The 24,300-nt window shown below is 35.6% G+C and overlaps 1 protein-coding gene across 4 annotated transcripts in view; it reads left to right on the top strand.

Annotated features, from left to right (window-relative positions):
* Window positions 1-24,300, top strand: part of LOC115440460 (ankyrin-3) — a 137,389-nt gene that overhangs the window by 108,851 nt on the left and 4,238 nt on the right. For 3 of the 4 annotated variants that reach the window (XM_037439513.1, XM_037439518.1, XM_037439517.1), the window contains exons 18-34: window positions 10,238-10,318; window positions 10,775-10,946; window positions 12,799-12,918; window positions 13,205-13,312; window positions 13,614-13,743; window positions 14,256-14,444; window positions 15,230-15,424; window positions 15,786-15,934; window positions 16,296-16,358; window positions 16,670-16,796; window positions 17,009-17,137; window positions 17,317-17,409; window positions 17,816-17,933; window positions 19,304-19,407; window positions 19,940-20,012; window positions 20,102-23,323; window positions 23,461-23,536. In XM_037439513.1, the coding sequence (XP_037295410.1) occupies window positions 10,238-10,318; window positions 10,775-10,946; window positions 12,799-12,918; window positions 13,205-13,312; window positions 13,614-13,743; window positions 14,256-14,444; window positions 15,230-15,424; window positions 15,786-15,934; window positions 16,296-16,358; window positions 16,670-16,796; window positions 17,009-17,137; window positions 17,317-17,409; window positions 17,816-17,933; window positions 19,304-19,407; window positions 19,940-20,012; window positions 20,102-23,323; window positions 23,461-23,536 (5,149 nt within the window). The remainder of the gene's footprint in view (window positions 1-10,237; window positions 10,319-10,774; window positions 10,947-12,798; window positions 12,919-13,204; window positions 13,313-13,613; window positions 13,744-14,255; window positions 14,445-15,229; window positions 15,425-15,785; window positions 15,935-16,295; window positions 16,359-16,669; window positions 16,797-17,008; window positions 17,138-17,316; window positions 17,410-17,815; window positions 17,934-19,303; window positions 19,408-19,939; window positions 20,013-20,101; window positions 23,324-23,460; window positions 23,537-24,300) is intronic. The other variant, XM_037439525.1, reaches the window with a different exon arrangement.

Genomic DNA, 24,300 nt, shown 5'->3' with positions numbered 1-24,300 from the left:
CTAGTCCATAACATTTTACAATTATGGAAATAATTAAACAAAGGAAAATGACAATTAGGACGAGACAGTTGAAGTCGGATTTCCAATGACGATACGGATTCCTTGATGCATAGGCAGCCTTCGATGTTTATGTAAATAAAAATATTATTTCGCTATATATAAAATAAATAGCGTCAGTTTAGTGCCGACGTAAAACTGAAACGCAACTATTTTACCACAACTTTTAAATAAACATCTAAACTATAAAGATAACAGAAATAATATTGACCAACCATAACATCGCGTGACCTTAAAAATATACAGAACTAGTGGCAAAACCAGAGGATGTTGAGTTTAACATCAATTTACAAAGCCACTTATGTAATGTGGATGAGATCACGGCATCTGTGATGCAAATGTATTAATCAAACATGATTTTGGAGGTTCGAGTAAATAAGATCAATGTCAGTAGTAGGTACTATGTTAGTTTTGTACATAGACTTGTAACTATAAATTGTAGCCGTCACTAACGCGTGTAATGAATAAATGCTTTTTAAATTCCAACCTTACACAATTGATTTTACCGTATAAATTAGAATATTTTACTTTACCTCATCTAGATGCTCTCATCTCTTTCGTATAAAGATAATTGTAATGATGAATTCTTACTACTAAATTACCATTAAAATACTATCAGTAATAAGGCAATACGGATTTCAGCATTTTTAAAACTACTTCCTATTCAGATAAGAATCGGTCAGAATATTCTAATGGTTTATACGCCATCATTATTTGGCAGTGAGCATATCCAATGCTCTTTTAGGCATGCGAGTTGTCAACATTTTTGTCACTATACAACCCATCACCAGCTCGTGCCAACATAACTTTAGCATGCGATGTGTACCAAGACTCTGGTGTATCGTAACAAAAACTTACTGTATAGTTTTTGTGCTCACGATGTAATAAAAACTACATCTTTTACGTTTTTGCTGCGCGATTGACGATTGTACACGCGTGCCAAATACGTAATCTGTGTTTTGTTCTGTCGTGTTACCGTTTGTTTTTGTTTTAATTAAATTTCTATTGATTTGGCCGGTTTCTATTGTGTGAAATGGGTTTCCGTTCATGTTTCATGGGAGGATAAAGCGTAATAGCATGTGTATATGACAACAGTATTTCTCAGTTAAAAATGTAATAAGGTTGTTAATATTTTATTTCTTTTTAAAATTAATGGTCGTAGTGATTGTAGGAATCGAAACTTTGAATAAGTTTATAAATGCATCGAAATTATTGATATCAGAACTAACGCAATTTTGGAAAAATTAATTTACCCCACTAGGTCGTTCTGCACAATAGCCTTATCGAAATGAAGATCACAATCATTTGACAGTGGAACAGTTTGCAACAATAGGACAACACGCATGTCCATCAACTGACATATGTTTTATCACGTAAACAATGAACTCATGCGCGCATATTGTTTGATAATGCAACAATCAAACAGCGTGACAAGTTCACCAAACTTTTAGAACGAGCCACCGTGAAATTCCGTTACTCGTGATGCAGTGGTCATTTGAATGTTTTGTTATGAATATACAATTGAACTGGTTATAAATGGTTCGGTAATAACTACGGTAACTAGTAGTGTTTCAAAGTCGGAAATGCAGTATTAATGCTTTAGTCCGTTTGAATCAATTTTGGATAGCGAGAAAGTAGCTATTATGACTGGAAAAATGATTATACCCAATTTATAGCGATAATGTGACAATAAAGAAAAAATCGGCATTCGCAACTTATATTGATTTCAACGAACTTCTACCGGCATGGTACAATATACTTCACTTAACTCGTAAACTAACGGAAACCATAAAGCAGACATGTATATCTTTTTAATTTCCTTTTTTCTCAGCGTCTTAAAACAATACGCTCTGTTGCACGTATTACGTGCTCCGTGAAGCACCACCCAATAGTTACCATCTACATTCGTGCGAAATAACAATTTAGCACTCGTTATTATAAGCACAGAATGTTGTGCAAATTAATTTACTCTATAATCATCATACTTATATTTTACTGTTAGTGTTTGAAAAAAAAAATATCTTACTCCAAGAAACAGAAACGAGGAATACTAAGCTGTGATCTGCTCGGTTTCATGGCATTTATTTGTCTGAATACCGGTCACTTTGAAAAGTATTTCATATCATGTTATTTTTTTTTCAATTTCAAAATCAACTACTCCGTATCCTTGTTTGGTGCCTATTATATAAAAGAGAACCTATTTCTTCACCACAATTACTATTTTTATCATTTTATTTAGGCACTACAACTATCATAACTATATTAAAATGTTTTATTCTATTTCATACGCTTTATTTATCCACGCAACTGAATTTATTGATTTCTATTTCAATATCAACTACTGCATATCCTTGTTAGGTGCTTGTTGGATAAAACAGCACCTATTTCTTCATCATAATGGCTAGTTTTTGTCAGTTTATTTAAGCATTGTATTTATCATACATTAAAATGTTTTATTCAATTTCATACGCTTTATTTTTCCACGCAACTGATTTGCAAGAGTGAATGCATTAGCATTATCTTCAATATTTATCTATATCGCCCATTTTGCACTCTGGTTTAATTTAAATGTTTCGATAATAAATTCCCTGTCATATTTTATCTCTATCCTTAGTTATCCCAACCTTGATACACAATAACATCCTGTTATTATCATTCTTACAAATTTTTAGAATCAAGTTACTTTCTAAGTGGCGGCCTTTTTGATTTATTGCATAGCAATAAAGTTAGTAAATAATAACATCACATTTTTTTTATATCTGGTTTCATAGCACCTTAAACTTTTTCACACTTATTAAAGTACTTGTAATAACCATTAAGTGTATTATATAATTGGAATTTTACAAAAACTAGCTAGTTTTTTTTTTTTTTTATATTTTTCGATATATACTTCGACATCGTCTTCTAAGTATTTGATATTTATTATTATATTATTTTAAATGCCTTTTGTTAAAAATAACTTTACGATGTAAAAGTACATTTTAGTTTAAGTCTTTTCTATACATATGTGGTTCCATAGCATCTTCTTAGTTGCTATGGATCTTCTAGGTTTTTAACACTAATTAAACCAACTCTAAATGTCGCGTGTATTGCATAATCAACGGTTAATAGTGCACGTCTGTAAATTTTTTGACCCGAGTTGACTGATCCCGCGCGCACGAGGCCGCTTAATTAATGTTTCCTAACCTAAATAACTTTTAATTGCTCTCTCTATTCTCTGTTACACTCATATTCTACCTGTATATAGCTTCTAAGTATTTGTATCGAATTTGGTGTTTGATTACATTTCTTCTAGTTTTCATAGCTTTGTGAAGGATAGGTTTTTTCGTAAGTGTTGTTTGATATTATTGACACAGATTCGATATCTAAGTCATTTTTAGCCTATTGAGAGTGTAAGATAATTATTCGTGGATTCTTAGTTATCTTGCTGAAGGCACCACGTGACGATGACATATAGTTCCTGTATCTTGTACTGATTGGATTTTTTCATTACCTAACTTATAACGAAGTCTTGAACTAAATCTACGTTTATTAAAAGCCAGCAGCGAATGCTATCATTTCTTCACAATAATGTGTAATAAGGATCATTAAGTACCTACAAAAGTATTAACCTCTGTAGTCTGTAACATCATAAAATGTTTATGAGCCTTTTGGGAAGTGAATTTATACCTAGAAAACGAAAATCAAATGAATTACATTGTTTCTCTGAATTATTTTTTTTGATATCTGAATTATTGATTCACAGAATAAGATCTATAAATAAATGTGGATCTACAAACAAACTGTGTATTTTAAGGTTAGAATCTGCATTATTGATGTAACTCGATAACGTGCGTGGAATAAACGCCTACAAAATGACTCTAATAGGAGGAATAATGCGTCGTAGAAAAACGAGTTAACAGCTCGCCAAGGGCGAATGACGTTGATGCCAAGATCTACTAGCTTTTACTAACTGAAGAATATAGATTTTTCGAATTTAAACTGAACTATCGCTTCGTATAATACGCATTAGAAAACCTTTGAGACCTATCATGTGAAGCTAAATATGTCTCGCAACCTTCCTTAATACACAGCATTGCCCAATAATGCACAAAATAGATAATATACCAGTTAGTACAAATAACATAACGCAAACTATTTTACAATATCGTCCAGCATTCATCGCGTCACACGTGTTACCGAATGCGATACTAGTGTACACTGTATTAGTAACAAAGACAAAACAGATGTCAAAAGACAATTTGCAAATCCTTAATAAAGAAAATGAGTACCTTATACGCAGCAATCAATGTATTCCCAAGTTATCGAAGCACATAAAACAATTAAACCTGGGCGCGTCTCATTGTGTGCACATTAACATGCAACGCAAGTAAACAAGACATCTCAAACAGTTGCAATGACAACGTTTGAATCAGCGGTGATGTCAGATGCCGCTCCTCGTAAATAAAACGTTTTTATAACTCCCTTAGTTAATACTCAGCTTTCAGGTTTACGAGATTAAGTTGGTTTCAGATCGACTTTTCAATAATTATACTCTAATGCGCATCATATTTGAAGCTTAAGGCTCATTATCTATCAACTAAAGCTTTTTTAGTTTTTGCTGTTTTATTTTAGAACACTCTTCCGAACAGATTCAGAATAGAATTTGACAAAAATTTCAATCACCTATTTGATAAAGTTTTGAACTAAATACCTCTTGGCACCTTAGTGATCAATCATTTAGTTTCATTGCTCCCAGTTACTTCGATATTGATAAATTAGGATTATTATCCTATGTTTCCGTTTGCAAATAAACTTGTCTGCGTCACTTATAGTTTAATGTTCATCTTTACTACCTCATTGTACCCTTTAACAGCAAGACGACTCGTAAAAAGAACATTACGCTATTTTCGTCCACTGTTGCATTACTTTGTTTACTATTTCTAAACCATTTTTGTGTTTATCAATTTTTGCCTCAACTGGCTCAGCCATTTTTACTAGCCTATAAATCTTCCCTTTTGAGCAAAGGCTTACTGCAATTCTTCATATTTAGATTAAACTATAGCCTATCACACTGGCCCATTATCTGTTTATGTATAACCAGAGCTTGTGTTTTGGCTAACTGGATGGACCCTGCAAGTGAGGGCACTTTGGTTTCAGAACGTGTCGATACAGCCCCGCTTTCCTTAACCAATATTTTCATGAAAAAATAGGATGTAAACTAAAGATTAAACATTGAACTTGTCTTGATAACGCCTGTAAGAGATGACTTGTTTGCTCTCATACTATCAAGGTTGTTTCAGTTCTGTCGCTGTTTACTCGCAGCTTTGTTAATGAAGTGTTAGTAAATGACGAATATAAACAAGATAAACGTGTGATGCACGTAAACACTTCACGTGTTAAACCAAATATGGAAACGGAGTTGTTTAGCAGTAGGAATCATGAATAAATGCGTTATCGTGATTACTTATTACATATGAAACCATTCATTATGTTTTGCATTGTATATTGTCCTATCCTTATGATCAATATAAGCTGTAATGTTTCTATCCACATGAATTTAGCCACTGCATCCAAAACAAAAAAATCGTTGTTGACTATCAAAATAGGTGCGCTCATCTCGTCATTACGAGTTTAAAACTAAATGATGCAATAAAAATCGCAGTTTCATTTCCTCGATGACCTAAGATCTAAAGGCAATTATAGAAGCAATTAAATAAAAAAACCTAATCCAAGTTATACGACAATAGTATAGAAGCGACCGCGCCAACTGATGACAGCATTTGTATTAATAGAAAAATATAATTTTGCATCCAAATCAGTACCAGTGTCCGGAGGATGCCAAAAACATGTCACATGCATGTGTTTACGTTTTAGTTTCGCTCGTAGGTTTGTTTGCATATTTTTAAATAAATTTGTAACAATAAAAATAGAAGTATTCATTTGTAAAATTTAAAATAGTTTTTTGCAATTGTAACGGGCGTAGAAGCGTCCAAAATTGTGTTATTACCAATTTTAATTTTTTCACACGATTAATGCTCGTAATATATATCACAGAACAGATACAGGTGGCGAAGTATAGCTGCACTAGAGTTGCTATAAACTTATTTGTCAACGATGTAGTACAACAAACACTGAATTCATAAAAAAACAATAATATTAAATTAAGCTAACTAGCAAGACGACCAATAACGTTTTGTTTGATATAATATTTAAAGAAAATCAAGAAGTGATAACAAAATAATGATGTGCCTAGTCGACAAAATATTTATCGATTGATCTAATATAATATTATCGCAATTTAAGATATGTTTTAGTAAATCTATATTTATTTTTGAAATACTTTGTTACGGTAGCACTTAATGTAATTGCGTGGTAAATACATGCAGTGTTTGCATTAATGTACTATGGCGTAACTAGTAAACCGTTTCACCTTGGTTGCTAAACAGATTTAGACTAAGCTATTGATGCACTGACCTTGTTTATTTTTACGCCTTTTATTTGCGACTAATTGTATATTTATAATTATAAATGGAACGATGTCGGTATTCTTCCGGTAACATTCCGTTATTTATTTGTAGTCTCAGGAAATCGTGGATTATTAAATTGTAGTTTAGGACAATTTATTACAGTGATTTTGGTTGTTTATATTTTATTAGACGTTGTGTTTTAGCCAAAACATGTTATAGCCATTAATGAAGCATACTTATTGTCAAACTTTGTAAATTATGACAAAACATTTTAAAGTTTAATAATAAGTTTGATAATAGATACCAATTCACAGGAGTGGTGGCTTTGCGAATAAAATGCAAAATATGTCATCCACAAATATTTTTAAAACAACACTTATAATACCTGATATCTACGACTCAAAAATTGTCCTAATGGATGTTTTAATCAGTGTTGTTTATTATACATTTAAAATAAACAACCTTGTTGACGAAATGCCTAGGATAAGAGTGTACCATCCACTGACAGCGCGTTGATAACACCACACCGTAAATTGCCTACTAATTTAACAGCAGCACCTATAACTGATGTGACCGAAAACCCAAATACTCAGACAAATTGAAGAGTCAATTAAATTAATCATTTTTAAATGACAATCAATTTCTTACACAACCCGTACAGTTTATAAATCAATGTTGAAAGGATATTTGTCGACCGGTCGATAACAATTGAAGGAGTCAGAAGTCGTACGAGTCAAGTTAATTAGTGCCTCGTGCGGCGCGGTGACATCAGACGACTTGTGAGTGGAATTGTGAGTAGAGAATAGAACCCACACTATGGGATGCGTCAGTGTGCATTGAATAATTAAACGCTCCGGAACTATTCTTTACAGAGCATTTTAAATGGGAGACGCATATTTTATTGATCGTTAAATGAATGAGTTTGTTGATATGATGTGTGCACAATGCACATCCCTAGTATGCTTCGTAAGTACATTATGGCAGTATAAAATAGTAGATAGATAACAATATATTATCAGTTTAAGTATCGACTGACAAGAGATGATCATTCTCCGCTAGTCGACGCAATTATGCTGTTCAATAATTAAATTTCCTTCCATGCGACATAAATTAATTTCCACGGGGAATAGTAAACATATGTACATTGTATAGGTAATTACGTCATGTGTACATACAACAAATACCAATACATGAGACGCAGAAACTTGCCTGCGCGAATGCATTCCACTTTCCAAGAAATCACACCGAGTTTATTTACATAATAAATTCGTGTAGTCATAAAATGAACAGATTTACACACGCCAAGTGACGTATCGCAAAAGTTGTATTTGTGTCAAGGGTTTTTTTAAATGCGTGAATGGTGATATCTATTTAAAGCATTTCATCCTGTCATAGTTCATGCAACGCAAGAGTTAATACTAGTGAACAGAGCGTATGTATTTAGTGTCCCTTAAAATTTCGATTTACTCAGTTCTTACAAGTAAATTTAGATGCTGCAAAAGAACAGCTAATGGTGTAATGACAAGCAAAGCGCGTAACCTATACTCGAGTTTTTAATTCCACGGATTGTTTTGACAACTGTAAATGCAGAAATGTTGCCAGATAACCCTTAATGCTGATCCTATCGATAAAAAATAGATATTATCAATAAAATGCAACGGTTTACGATATTTTTGGATTATATAATATTATTTTATTATTGGAAGAAAGCGGTCCAGATTTAAATAAATACCTCCAAACTCATATTTTTTTATCTGTAATCTAGTATAATCAAGTTCAAACCAACAGATATCTTTGTTTTCATTTCATAGAATCGGTTCATTCAGTTAATTTTTACGAATGCAAATTCACGATATTATTAACCCATAATAATACTGTGCTGTTCCTCGGTTGGATTATTATATTAATCATTTTAAATTGAATACTTTTTATTTTACAATTAACTTTTAAATGTCGATATTGAGATATCGACATTTTCCTTATGACTATAAAAAATCCTGTACCGCTAGCAACATATCAACTGTCACAATACTCCGTGGAATTAAAAACTCAACTAAACCATAATTTAATATAACTCACCTTAATTTGTTAACTTTAAAAATAGATTGGTTCAACATAATATTGGTCTATCTAAATTCATAAATACAATTATTTACATGCTCATGTATTAAGAAAAAACTTAATTAATACATTGTAGCGATATTCAATATGCATTCAGGAGATCAATATTCATACCCAGCGTTGTATTTTGCATAGATATTTGCCGCTACGATTTCACTAACAGTTGACGCATTCATTTGTGATTAATAAAATAAACTACCGGAGCACATGCAATAAAACTTGATATTTTCTATTAATGAGTAGTGAGTACATAAAGAAGTACGCATTGCTAATTGCTTTGTTTGTTGTGCCTTGAAGCATCTCACGTTACCGCTCAAGGGATCCCTTGTGAATTTTAATTGTAGTATTACATCACCATGCCAGGTACATGAATATTATGCGTATTGCACTATTTTTTAACTGTCACTGACCTTAACTGTACTCTGACAATGCAAAACGCTGCACTCCCGCGCATGTCATTGAGACAGAGACAGCACATCCGAATGTAAATAAAAACATTCGCCGTCTCGCTCGCGCGCGTTTTGTACGCTATGCCATTTCCAATAATTTTGTATGCATGGTTATGCCCGTCACCAAATCCATATTGTAATGTTGCGGTGACTTCCTACGGAATTCGGAGGCGCTTTCTATGGAAAGTTCTTTGTACCTCATATTGATGGACACGTGTCGATTGTAGGGATAGGCAAATTGATATTAAAGAGAATATAATTAACGTATTAAAGGACGGAAATAATATGTAAAAAAATAGTAAGTATGGTACTTGTTCAATATTTTTATTGATGAGTATAATATGTATGAATAAAAGTGTCTATGTGAGTCGTATGCCATATGCCCAAATAAAATTGATGTACGTTAGCAAAATATTTTCCTTACTTAATTGAATTTCAAAACTTTTATCGTATGTGGAATAATAGTTTCGAATTTCGAACTAATGTAATATGTTCCAACTTATCATTAGGCGCTATCTTAAATCTCGTTGGTATCACTAAATCTACGGTCGACCTGCTCGGAAGTGCCAGAACTTGGGAAATCAATTAAATTCACGCAAAGTTAGTGTAGCTTATGAAAACTAAATCGGTATGCTTACAAGTTTTGCGCATCAGCTGGTAAATGGTATGCTAACTACATTGAAGTAGGGTTCAGTTTTAAACGAAGAAAAGCGAATGCATGGCATAGACTTTTTTGTGACTCTTCCCAATTATATACATCCCTATCGAAGTAGATTAAGCTAAAGAGACATTTTTTTCACATTATTTTTTATTATTTACGACGCTCTACTTTTGATTTTATAGGTGATATTAGGTACTTTGAATCCGCCATACGATGTTGTTCACAAATTATTGCACTTCTTATAAAGATTGAAGAATGTCGTACTTGATAACAAATGTTTTTATGATTAAAGAAACTTCCTAGTTAAAGTACTCTGTACAAAATTATATTTTAAAATCCTACTCGAAATCTTCTACTCGAAGGATCAAAAATACTTTAATACTAGCCATAGCAGCCTTACTGCATTTACTATGAAATAATTTATCATTCAATAGGGAAATAAAAACGATTTATAACTCTTTCCGCTTCCCAGCTAAAATTATTTGTTTTTCTTGTTCCAGGTGGGTTGGAAGGAAAATACCGCGTCGCAGCGCCTGAGCTCATGCAGGATACGTTCATGAGCGACTCGGAAGACGAAGGAGGTAAGATTACATCGCAGATACTTAATGACGTGACCTCACCTGCCCATTACACGCCTACGCGGTGCAAATAAAAACTACGATGAGAGATGGCTTCTTAACAAAGTACTTTATCCAATTCTTGAGTGTTAGAAGTAATAAAAGTTTTACTGAACTGTTTAAGAATATCCAAGAAGTGTATAAAGTTTAACATAGATGTGGTATATCATAAAAAAACTAGTGAAACAGTTTGATCTGATTTAAACAGGCTTGCAATTTCATCTGTTTTTACTTATGGGGAAAAGTCGTTGTCTTTCTCATGGGTTAAAACCTGTATGTTCGAAAAATTATGGACGAGGGTGCCGAGATTTTATCATACCAAAGCTGTATACCTCCATAGTCACAACCTAGCGAATGCAGGACTTGATTCAACCCTTATAAAATCAGCATAGATTAAATTATCTTACCTTTTCCTTCCAGGTGAAGTAGAGTGCCCAATCCAGCAGCAACAGCAATACCGCTACATGAATAGCGAGGCGGGCACACTGCACCGGGCCAAGCCGCTCGAGGACAGCGTCACCGATGGCCACCTCTGGCCAAGCAACAATGACAGAAAGGTGGCCACCATCGAGCGACAGCCCGTGGACATCGGGTTAGTATTACAGTATTTAGCAGGCACACAAATCTAATCGGACTACGCAAGTCTTTTAGTTGGGAAGCAAGTAATTTAGTATCTAAACTTGTCCGAGTTGTGTACGAGTAATCCGAGCTAGTCCTGTAATAGTAAAGTTAAAAGTTGCCACAATACAAAAAACAACAGTGAAAGTGAATATTGCTTTCAATAACGGAGCTGGCCGTTAGCAATAATTAAATTTTTTTTTGAGACTAACCATTATTGGTATAGTGACATCTATCGTTGGAAACAAAAATTACTTCCTTACTCTAATATACTCAATCACTACTGTTAATCCCATAAGATAGTCCAAAATCTATCACTACAAATAGATAACTTTCTCAATAAGATCTGTAGCAGTAGGTCTGTCTATTCTACACACTTTATACGGGAAACATTATAGTTACTCCATCGCCATATTAATGCGTAGCGTTAACAAAGTACACATAGTGAAATCCGTATATTTATATCATCTATGGAACCTATCTAAAACATAAAAACCACACTTTCCATCACCTCATAAACAAACGATGACAACTGTAATTAAGATTGTCAGTTTCCTAGATCAGTTTTTACCTACACTCATTCCGGTATATCAAGTGGACACAGATTTCACTTTTAACGCTTGTATATGGCGTTATGGAGTTGTTGAACTGGGTTCACAACATAAATGGATACTTGCTTTCTAAGTTAGGTAGTTCTAGTAGCAAACATACATAGTAGGTATCCAGGGTTATTTATACATTGCGTTACTTAAAGAAATGTGTTCATCTTTACGTCTACTGACATTGTGCCAAAAATCATCCATGAATAAAAAATTTGTTCGCCAAAAAAGCCCGGTTTAAGTTTTCTTATATCTTGTAATTTATTGAGTGTATCGGTGTGTGTGTTAGCGTCTCGACTGAAACTATGATGCTGCTCTGACAAATTTTCTTCATGTAGTAGTAGTGGCCGTAGGGCATGTAAAATTAATTTTTTTGACTGTAACAAAGATATTGCTGCTCTACCAAATTTTCTTCATGTACTAGTAGTGGCCTTAGGGTATGTAAAATTAACATTACTTATTATTAATATTATTTTGCTTGAAACTTTAACTTCTTTACATTTATGGTTAGAATAACTTTAAAAGTGCTTTTCAAGATGGAATGAAGATTATATATGGTTGCATTTGTGAACGTGATATTAAATTATCCTTTATACGCCAAACTGTGACATAGAATATATTTTGTATACTGCTCGCTTGCAACTTGAAAGCCCTAATCCGAATACTGTTTATTTACTATATACTACTACATAGGACAAGTTTAGCTAGTTTACTACAGAAAAGCTGTATACTGTACACTTGGTAAGGTAAGAAATTTATAGGTCTGCTTTATAGAAACAATACTCGTTAGCAAATATTTTACATCGAGAATGAGAAACATTAAATCTATGACAATCCGTGTGAAAGAGACGACGCTCTACGGTGATAACAGATTATTTCTTTCTAAAGTTAATATATGACATTTACTGTTGGGTATCGTAGGTCGTACACGATTCGACGTAGCAAATGTCCATCGGCAATTCTGCTAGTGAAATAGAGAATAATGCAGGTACTGGGCATGATACGCCAGATATCATGTCCCATCGGCGTACATTAAAACATGATTTCTAGACACCTGTAATTCGTCACAGCTAATTGCTGAGTTTCCCACATGAAATCAAATCAATTCTGCATCATATATTTGTACAAGTATCCTGTAACCCTTTTCAGGTTCCAAGAAATAGCTACAAAATTCATTATAACTACATAATGACCGACATTTTTATAACGAATCGTATTGTTTTCTAGGTTCTTGGTGTCGTTCGTGGTGGATGCGCGTGGTGGCGCCATGAAGGCGAAGCGTCGCGGCGGCGTGCGCATCATCGTACCACCCGCCGCCTGCGCAGCTCCCACACGAGTCACTTGCAGGTAGCTGACCAGTAAATTCTAATTAAGAAAAAAAAAATATTTTACTGAAGGATTTATGAGATTGTTTGGTATAAATATTTTTAATATTATTCTAAATCCGTCTTGGTTTTTGTAAAAGGAGATAAGTTTTCACCCTATTGGCTGACGAAATGTAGGTGTTTTTATACATCATATTATGTGGGTACGTTTATGTTGTCGGCTGTTGAATGATTTACTCTGTTACAAATACATAAACTGTATAGTTTCTTTTATATTATAATTTTAAATGTTTTGTTTGTATTTGTAGAGCCGCCACACGCAGGGCCCCGGCGGCGGCGCCCCCTCCACTTATGGAAGGAGAGGCGCTCGCCTCGCGACTGCTGGAACTGCAACCACAAGGCGCGAAATTCTTGGCGTGAGTATACTATGCCTGCAAAATAATATTACTGCAATTTATCGTATTTTAGAAAGTTTCTACCAATCATCACGGTTATTCAGATACTTACGTACACTAACTACGATTTGAGCGTATCCCAAATTGTATTTTGTTTTTCTTAGCATCATAACTTTTCTGATGAAATATTGAAATATCAAAATATAATAACTACCTTCTTCACAGTAGTTATTTCAATTTATTATATGTGACCAATTCAATATACCAAATTTTTACAATGTTTAATATAATTCGGTAATTAATTGAAAAATATATTTGACAGTCCTGTAATCATCGAGGTCCCGATATTCACGTCGTCATGTCCGGAGCGCGAGATCGTGATCCTGCGCTCCGACAACGGCGAGACCTGGCAGGACCACTACCTCCACAACAACGACAACCCCATGATACAGGTATGCGAATATTCTTAATTCAATATTGTAGTGAACTCAAATTCAACATTTTCTTTATTAGTCTTCCATCAAGCCATTTTTAAATCGTCATGAATCTACTACCGCTTCGCAACGTAGGTATTATCGTTGTGAAGAAGCAGCGAAAGACACTTAGCAACATGATCTGTCAAAACGAAAAATGAGAAGTACTAAATGTAATAATTTAGATTGCTGGAGGATTTTGAAGATGTAAACTTAAAATGAACCAGATGAAAACACTATTTTCCTGAGTGTAATGCTTATTATTGGATTTAAAAAATATATATTTTGTCAATTTTAAACTTAACATACTAAAAAGTGCCAAGAATTTCTGTAACACATAATGCAAATCACCACTCCATTAGTATATTTATTAAAAAGCAACAAATTTATATTTACTTTAACTATAATATAGAGTATGGTAGCATTTTTTTATTTTCCTACTCAAACATTACTCGCACACTGTAATCACAATTTATTACTTTTGGTCACAGGAGGCACTGCAGCGCGAGCGGCAAGAGTTCGGTCCGTCGGGCGAGGCGGTGGGCGAGAGCGGCGAGCGCGTGACGCGCATCGTGACGTGCGAGTTCCCGCACTACCTGGCGTGCGTGTCGCGCGTGCGCCAGGAGGTGCACGTCATCGGGCCCGACGGCGGCGCCGTCTCCAGCGCGCACATCGCACAGGTGCCGCGTCATGAACATAAGCCACCTTATTCTGTATGATAGTGTAAACGCGTAACGCGGCCGTGTCATGTTATCTTCGAGAAATGTGCGTGGAATGGTGTTCTGTAAGCCAAATTTCTATAGTCCAAAACATGATGCGTTGTGTTACGTGCTTGTTACACACTGTTAAAATAACGTGCGGGATAGAGAATAAGGCCCCAGGATTATTGGCATCAACTAATCACTACATAGTATAAAACAAAGTCGCTTTCTCTGTCCCTATTTATGTATGCTTAAATCTTTAAAGCCACGCAACGGATTTTAATGCGGTTTTTTTGAATAGATAGAGTGATTCAAGAGGAAGGTTTATATGTATAATAATAACATCCATTAAATAATCAGCATTGCACCCGTGCGAAGCCGGGGCGGGTCGCTAGATTATAAATATTTTCGTTCATCAATACAGTTAACGTAATAATGGACGTCAAATATGATACCAGAATACAAAGGAGTACGTAGTTTTGGGGTGTTTATTTTGCGCCAGAAAAACCAAATATCCTGGGCAATTATAATTCAACTTTTTAAATGCTGTTACACACATATTTTGTTAACGTATTTTTTATTCTATACTTGCACGGTAAACTTACCACACTGCACATGATAATAAGCGGAGTCGGTTCAAAATAGTGTCAATTGGCGACACGATTATCCCTTGTCTGTCGCCCCAATTATGCCGGCCTGTTTGAATAGTTCGTTACGAATACACTTGGCACTGTTACGTTAATAAATTTTACTATTCTATCCAGGTGCAAGCGGTGTTCCCGCCAGCGGCACTGACGAAGCGAATCCGCGTGGGACTGCAAGCTCACGGCGCGAGCACGGCGGCCGTGCAGCGCGTGTTGCCGCGTCACGCCGCCGTGTCACCCGTCGTCACGGTGGAGCCGCGCCGCCGCAAGTTCCATCGCTCCATCACGCTCACTGTACCGCTGCCACCTTCACCTGTAAGTTTACCAATCGAATCAATACGTTTCAAAGTAAATTAGACATAATATTGTAATCCATATAGAATTTAGAGGATCTATATAGAAAAATAGTGCCACATACTTCCACGATCATAAACTGTGTCATAATCTCATCAAATAGTGAATCTCAAAGCTTGCGTTAAACTCACTTACTGTAAAGATCCATACTAAGGGCTCCAGTGTCCTAAAATTGTAGAGGTATACCAGGCTAGATACCTTAATAAACCTAACGGGAAAATCTCGCCGAGTTTATGACGATCACGTCAAATAACAAACAAGAACACCAATATGTGAAGATTTTTATTCTAAAATATTTATCATCACTTCGTTGCTGCAACAGACCGGCGAACGCGCGTCGACATCGAACCTGCGGCTCCTGTGCTCCATAATGGGCGGGCAGGCGCGCGCCGTGTGGGAGGACGTCACCGGCTCCACGCCGCTCACCATCACCGACGACTGCGCGTCGTTCACCACCACCGTGTCCGCCAGGTGATGACGGTTTTAATGTACTACTAGATGGCGCTAGGTTGTTTATTTAAGTTTGAAATAGAATACTAGGTGGCGCTGACTTATAACTCCAGAAAATATCCTCATGTCATAAAGGTGTCTGAAATGGCTGCGGATATTCTTTCAGTGTCGCACACGTATCACAAACGGGATTGACAATCGTACCTTATTAAATGTTTGTTGCTCGGAGCAAAATTCGCTCCTTTACCAACAAACATTGAACTGTGACACTTTATTAAAATTTTAAAAAAATGTTCTTTACTTGTTTTTGATAGATAAGTGAATCTTATAATTACGTCCTATTACATCAACATAAATGTTTCAACGCTGTATTCCATTCCAGATTCTGGCTGATGAATTGCCAGAACGTAAGCGATGCTACAAAATTGGCAACTGAATTATATAGGTAAGTAATATTGTGTCAATCGATTATGCCTTGTATATTCGATCATTTTTAATCGAGATTCCGCTTTCAGTAAAGTCCGAACCCGGGATAAAAAGTTATTCATAGAACTCAAGAATAATAAAGCTTTCTATTAGTGAAAGAATTACCATAATCTGAGAACTAGTTCCAAAGACCGAATTCAAAAAACAAACTCTTCAGCTTTATTTTATCAACCTTGGCCGAAATTCACTAAGAAGTGATTCATATTATAATTAAAAAATATTGCAGTACAATCTAAAGCAATGATGTTGTAATGTGTGATTGTGTTGCAGGGAAATGTTGCTTGTTCCATTTGAGGTTCGCATCGTAGTTCTGGGCAAGCGACTGGACGCGCTGGAGGGCAGGCTTCTCGTGATGACCATCACAGACAGATACGCATACGATACGTTGCTGCAACAGGTACGTTCTACCAACATATTTAACAAATAAATCGAATGTAATTAGTTAGTTAAGTAAGATTTTTAAAATATGAATCTAATTATAATTTCATAAATTTTGGTCATCCTAGAACAACGATTTCGATCTATTTTATATAAACAGTTACTCCAACAAAGAGTTTTAAAAGAAGGCGTTAAAAATGAAAAGCTAAGTCATGTTTTCTTATATTTCAGGAGCACTACACAGAGGTGGCCCATTCGACTTCGGTGAAATTCTTAGACGGCAAAGACGTATATTTGGAATTCTCTGGCAACCTTGTGCCAGTCACCAAATCGGGAAGCCAGCCCATGCTTACATTCGAGGTACGATATTTAATAATACGTAATAAAAAGCCTTTTTAGATATAAAAATAAACAAATTAAACGTAAAAAAGACTGTTTTTAAAGAATGTGTGATCACACGAATCGCTATCGTTAAAGAGGTCTTAATAAACACAGAACAGTTTATGTGTACCATAGCGTAATCTTATTTTATTTCTCAGGCTTTCAAAGACAACAGAGTGGAGTTCACGGTGCGAGTGAAACACCACGAGGAGAGTCCGTCCGGAAGGATTTACTTCATGAATGAACCTAAGGTGATTAGTTTGTTTCTAAAACAATACTTGGTAGAGATTTATGTAGTCTACTTACATTAGTAGTAGCCTAGACATGTGAGTGATTAGGTGGTGTAAATATTACATACCGATGTTATGTTCAAATTTTTATACTTATTAATAAAAACAAGTAATCAATCCATGTCACTATAGCGAGTTTAATGAAATTCGTCGTACGCATGTTACAATATTTTATGAATGCATTTTTATTAGTTAACTATTATAGTTATTTCATACATCTCAACTACACCAAATTCACTATATAACATATTTTTTTTTTATAATTTACATTAATGAGAACTAAACTTGAAAATTGTTTATATTATGAACAACAACAGATCTTATAACGAACATAGAGAATAAATAACATTCAAATGATTTGACACAGGTGCCAAAGGGCGAGCAGTCGCAGACGCCGACGTGCGTGCTCGACGTGGAGCTGCCCGAGCGCATCGCGCCGCGCGCCGGCAAGAGCCAGCTCGACTACCTCAACCTCGACCAGTCAGGTAACAGCTGGCGAATTTAAATCATCCTATAGCGTTACACTAACTTGTTACATTGTTACATAGACCTGTTACATTGTTACACCAACCTGTTACAGAAATATAAACAAATGTCTATCCACTAATGGTTATTCCTTAGCTAGTTGATTTTGTGCGCGGTACGAAACGGCTTTGAGATCCCGAGTTCTTAACCTGGGACGGGCAGTAATGTAGGGGTTTTCTGTTTAGCATAATCTAGGAGTCGGGACTTTGTGCCCGATATGGCAATAAGCTCGCCTCCAGACACATTATAGGATGGAACACACAAACAAAAAATGTGTCCTGGTAGCACCTCTGACCACCCCTCCGGGGTAAAGGCATAATGTGTGTTTGTTTGTTTTGTTTAGTTATGGGATTAAATGGTTTAATTTTGTGACCTAACTACGTTTAGTGTACCTTACGTAGCAAATATTCTTAGATGCAAGAGGAACAGATCTTATACTATAAGAAAATATTAGAAATGTGGGTAGATATTTATTTGCAGTTCTGGGATTGGCTGACATACATTTTATGCGTATTTCACTCCATTAGTGGGGTCACCAAAATATACGCATATTATAAAAATTATTTCACTTAATTTTTACGACCGACCGTCTGAACTACGTCGAACTGGTATAGTATAGCACTTCAATTGTCAACAAACGTATATAATACTAGTCACATCGTACCTAGCACTTTTAGAAATACTTATATGTTTTAGAATTATTCTCTAAGCACAACAAAACGTAAAACACGATTAATTCTTATTTATCCGTAGAACTAGACACATAACAATACTTGACCATTCTTTATTATCTGTTTCATTATGCTGACTAACATTTATTATTACACTCTAACTGTAATACAACAACTCCTTGATATTATATATCTCATAATAAAGTAAAAAAGTTATAAAATAAACGTTATGATTGCGCTGCGTATTCAGCGGGGGCTAAGGAGAACGGACACCACGCACCGACCGGAATAACACGTAGGATACTTTTATTCTGTAATATTATACATCCCGGCATAAAAAACGCGGAAACATCATATAATATTTAAGCCTTCTTGACGAAACTGGCCAACACTTAGCCTGAGCAATTATTAATATATAAAGTAGTATGTAGAAAGTTTATTCGCACACATTCGTGTAATTTCTGATCGAGAATTGTTCGTGCGTACGCTACGTACGTATACGTGCACTTAAGTCGATTCTATCAGCACTTAGATTGCACGAATGTATGTTTATAAATCATGGACAAGTAGTTTAGTACATGAAGTTACCGTCTTCAAAATTTGCTTCACCTCACTTTTATCCTCGAGGCGTTTTTAATTCTTCTTTTTACTTATTTCAGGCTTCGACGCGCTCAAAGACGAGCTGAGCTTCCACTGGGGCGAGCACAACAACAGCCTCGGGCCCGGCTCGCTGCCTTACCACGATAGACAAGTCAACGGACATGTAAGCATACCGCCTTCCAAACATGATGAGTGCAAAAATCGAATTTGTAAACGTTTTAATAAGGTATACTTTACGTTTGACATTAGAGAGATATGTAAACTAGTGATCGATAACTGGTGCTCTGGATTGAGCTACAAATTTAAACATTGTCTAAGCTAAGTAAAGGTTGGATCAAATTGGTCCTTAAATTTGTAAAATTAAAGTCTGTTTTACACTGTCGATTTTTGTGCTTATGATGTTATGGATTTATTAGCCTAATGGCTTTTAGAGCAATTCTAACAAGATCAGCGAGTGCCTGCGCTCGAGCCAATACTAGTGCAAGTAGAGACACATCATAAACATTGCACTTAGTTTCAACGCATTTTGTCATATTTTAGTCTGATTTAGCACCTTTTTTCGTGTTTTCTTGCGTTCAAGCAGGTTTAAAACGATATTAAGTATCAAAAACATGACAAATCTTCAGGATGATTGAAAAGGTGCAAAAATGTATTATTATTTAGAGTCTTTGCCAATAACGTATTGATTTTTCTAGGATAAAATTGTAACAAACGGTGATGTTTTACATCCAACAAAGGACACTGATAGCAAAGATACCAGACCTCAAGGTAACAATTCATATTTATTCTTTTTGTGTCAATAAATAATATTTTTATAATTATTTTGTGTCATGCGCAATACTCGTTTATGTTTTTAGTCAATGGTGATACACTTCATGTAGACTCTAACAAAGTTAAGGCTACGTTTGACTCAGACGAAGACAAAACCCCTCAGAGCACTCTAGAGAAAGGCAAGAAGAAGCCAGAAACCAGCTTCCTCGGTGGCCTCGCTGATAAAGTTAAAAACGTATTCGGTCACAGTGAAGAAAAAGATGATGAAGTCAAAGAATCCTCCCCGAAACCTCAACCTAAACCGCGGGAGTCTAAAGATAAAAGCCCACCTAAACCAGCTCCAAGGATTATCAACGAAGAATTACTTGACAAAGTAGAGGATATGTTTAAGGACTTGCATCAAAAACCACCACAAAAAGATGACGAGGATCCCGACAGTCATTTATACGCAACCAAATTAGTTGTCGAAGAAGACGAAAAGTCTCCCGCCTTAAAAGAAGTAGAGGAACACATTTACGAAGAATACGCAAACATGCAGCCTGTAGATACACCATTGTATAACAAAAAGACAGATCCATTCCAATTCTACGTCGGTTGTTGCGAAGGAAAATTCAAGAAAGGGCAGAAACACCGACATGACGAGACATCCAATTTAGTCGATAGAATAGAACAGGTTACTTTTGCCACGCACGAAATTCAAAACGAATTGGCTGATGACATCGGTAAATTACAAAAGCGTAAGGATGATATTAAACAGAAATCAGTCGATGTAATTGATGAGGTCGTTGTGAAAAGTGAAAAGATCAAGGACGATGTTAAAAACAAAGAGCAAGAATTGAAAAAAAATGCTACAAATAAAATCGAAGAAGTCCAGGGTGCTGTAGATGAAAAATTGAATTCATTAAAAGAATCGGCTGATAAACTGTACGAGGATGTTGATTCAAAAGCATCAGTAATAAAAACAAATATCAATGAACAAATTGATGACGCTGGTGTAACTGCTAAAGATGCAGCTGGCCAAGTACAAGTAACTGCAGGAATTGTTAATGATAAATTAAAAATGAAAGCGCTAGCAATGGACTTTGTAGCTATGGAGCAAGCTGAGGAACTCAAAAATAGAGCCAATGAAAAAATTGCACAAGCAAAAGGCTCCGCCGAGAATTCAGCAGACCATCTTAAACACAAGGCCCATGAAATTGGATCAGATCTGCAAGACAAAGCAAATAAAGGTGCAATTGCCGTAGGAGATGTTATTCAGAATGCGCAAGACTCTTTAACTCATAAAGCTCAAGATATAAAACATGGTGCTACTGAAACCTCTGAAAAAGTTAAAGACTCCGCCAAAGATAAACTACACGCCCTTGGTGAATCATTAGATGGTGCTAAGCAGAAATCTAAAAAGGCTGCTGCAGATCTCAAAGCAGAAGCGCATGAGGTAGAACAAGAAATTAAGAAAGAAAAGAAGAAGAAGTCAAAACAAGGCAAGAACTTCTTTACTGGTTTAGTTCATAACATTTTTGGTGAGAAAGAAAAACTTGAGGATGAAATAAAAGGAAAAATTGCTGAAGGAAAGGAAGTGGCTAGTGACTTAGCAGAGCAGGCGTCTGCTAAAAAGGACGAGATTAAAGACAGCGTCGCTAAAAAAGAGGCAGAGGTCAAAGAAGCTGCTGAACATGTGGCACAAACTGTACAAGATAAAACAGCAGAAGCTGAAAAGGCTTTGCAAGATAAAAAAGATGAAGTAGGTAAAGCTGTTCACGATAAAGTCGATGAAGCCAAAAAATCTGTTGAGGAAAAGTCTTCTGAAATTAAATCATCGGTCGAAATTAAAGTAAGTGAAGCTAAAGACACCATTGTTGATAAAACTAATGAAGTAAAAGATGCCGTTAATGAAAAAGCCAGTGAAGCCAAAGACGTAGTTCAGAACAAAACTAACGAAATCAGGGGTGCCATTATTGATAATAAAGATGCTGTGTGTCATAAAGCAAGTGAAATTAAAGACGCTATCCATGATACAGCTCAAGATGCGAAAGACGCTGTTCAAGATAAAGCTAACAAAGCCCAAGAAACCGTCGAAAATAAGGCGAGTGAGGTAAAAAACGCCTTTGACGCTAAACAAACCGAAGTTAAAAATGCCATACTTGATACTACTAGTCAAGTCCAGGATGCTGCTAGTGAAGCTAAGGATGCAGCTTATAAAAAAACGAGTGAGATAAAAGATACGGTGCAATCAAAAACTGTTGAATTAAAAGATGCTGCTTTTGAAAAAGGTAGTGAGATCAGTGCTGCCATTAGTGATAAAGCACAAGATGCCAAACACTCGATAGAAACTAAAACAAGTGAAATAAAGGATGCTGTTCATACCACCACGACACAGGTTAAAGATGCTGTCCAAGACAAAGCGGGTAAAGTTAAAGACGCAGTCAACAACAAAACTGTCGAAGTGACGAAGTCTATACAAGACACAACAAATGCCGTCGGAAGCGCAATAAACAGTAAAAAAGATGACATAGAAAAGGATATCCATGACAAAGCAGACCAGGTTAAAGTCGCCACACAAAGTGAACTGGACAGAATAAGGCAAGAAGCCGAACAAACTACAGAACAAATTAAGAAAACTGCTGAAGATACAATAAATGCGGCAGCGAGTAAGAAAGCAGCATTACAAGGGAACATTGAAAATAAATTCGATAATGTAAAGCAGGCTGGCAAAGACGAGCTTGAGAATTTGCAACAGAGAGCAAGCGATTTGCAAGAGTCGTCGCAGCAGGCGTTCAGTCACGCTCAAGATTCCACCTTGAGTACTTTCGATAAGATCGAAAGTTCGGCTAAGGATAAAGTGAACGACGCCAAAGATACATGGGAGGATCTTCAAAGTTCCACGCGGGACACATTCGCAAGTTTTAGGGATGACGTCGGAAGCTCCGCGCAAGACACACTTCGTAGCTTCCAGAGTTCAGCGGGTAACACTTTCGACAGTTTAGACGATTCCGCAAAGGAAATCTTTGGTGGTGTGCAAACTACTGCGAATAATGTAGAGGCAGAATCGAAGGAATTATTTGGAGAGGTTCAAGACTCCTTTGAAGGCTTCCAGGTTTCGGCTGATAACAAGCTGGAAGATATCAAAGGGTCGGCGAAGGAGAGGCTCGAGGAGGCTGAAGAAAGGTTGCATGACACGAAAGAGCGTGTGAAAGAGAGTGCGAGGGAAACTGAGCAGGCAGTCGCAGGAGCGGTCGCGGGCGAAGCGGACAAATTCACCAGCAGCCTTAACAATTTGGGCAATTCTGTCTTCGGATCGTCAGGCAAAGGTAAGAGACTTCTCGCCACATACCTACATGACTTGCTTGAATTATCTTGGCAAAAAAAAATGATCCGTGGAAAGTAAATAAATATTTGCAATTTATTGATTTTTAATTTATTCATATCTTCTCATACAACATTTCAGGATTCATGAAGGATTCAAGCACTAAATTATTAGAGTCAGAAAAGGCACAATCATCCCCACACAAGAAGAGTTCCGGGTAAGTTCGCACAAACCCTTGTGAAAATCGAGTCTCCATATAAAACATTGAGACAGACGTGTATAAATGTAAATAATCGCACGCCAGACCGCGCACTCGCACTGTGGCATACTGTCAGGCCAATTTTAAATATTGAAAACTATACCTCACTGCATTTTGCCATTTCTTAACAAAATTGTGAAACTTTATAATGTACAGTCGCTCTGTAACATTTTATTCATATAATCTATTTATTTCTTGAGAGGTATGTGTGAATGCTTAATTTCTCTTTCTTTGCCCTCTATTCTTTTAAGAATGGTCTTCTAAATACTGTTTTGTTAATATTTACTTTTTCTTATAAATTAATTAGTGCTTCGTATAAATTAAACCATTCTTACAGTTTACCTAATAATTTTGTTGACATTTTCCGCGTCAAATGTTAACATACTAAATACCTATAATTTTTTAAAATGACTTTATAATAACATTATATCGTAATCTCTACAGAATAATACAAACCTTTATTTTATTAAATTTATTTACGAATAAGTTTTCATATTCTAAAATTATAGTGACTTTTTAAATTTTAAATTCTTTTACTTAGGCTTTTTATCCCTAAGGGGACAATTTACAATTATTTAACATTTAAAATGATTTATTTCGTATTAAAAAAGTTTTTACATCATAAAAAGTATATAACTTTGTAATGTTATATGCCAACCAATCTTTATAATGTTTTAGGTGATTTTAAAGTTTCTACATCTTATGAAAATGGAAATATATTT

The sequence above is a fragment of the Manduca sexta genome, chromosome 3 (assembly GCF_014839805.1).
Source record: "Manduca sexta isolate Smith_Timp_Sample1 chromosome 3, JHU_Msex_v1.0, whole genome shotgun sequence".
Classification (NCBI taxonomy): Eukaryota; Metazoa; Arthropoda; class Insecta; order Lepidoptera; family Sphingidae; genus Manduca; species Manduca sexta.
The sequence above is the reverse complement of the archived record's forward strand: the minus strand, read 5'-3'. Positions and strand labels throughout refer to the sequence as shown.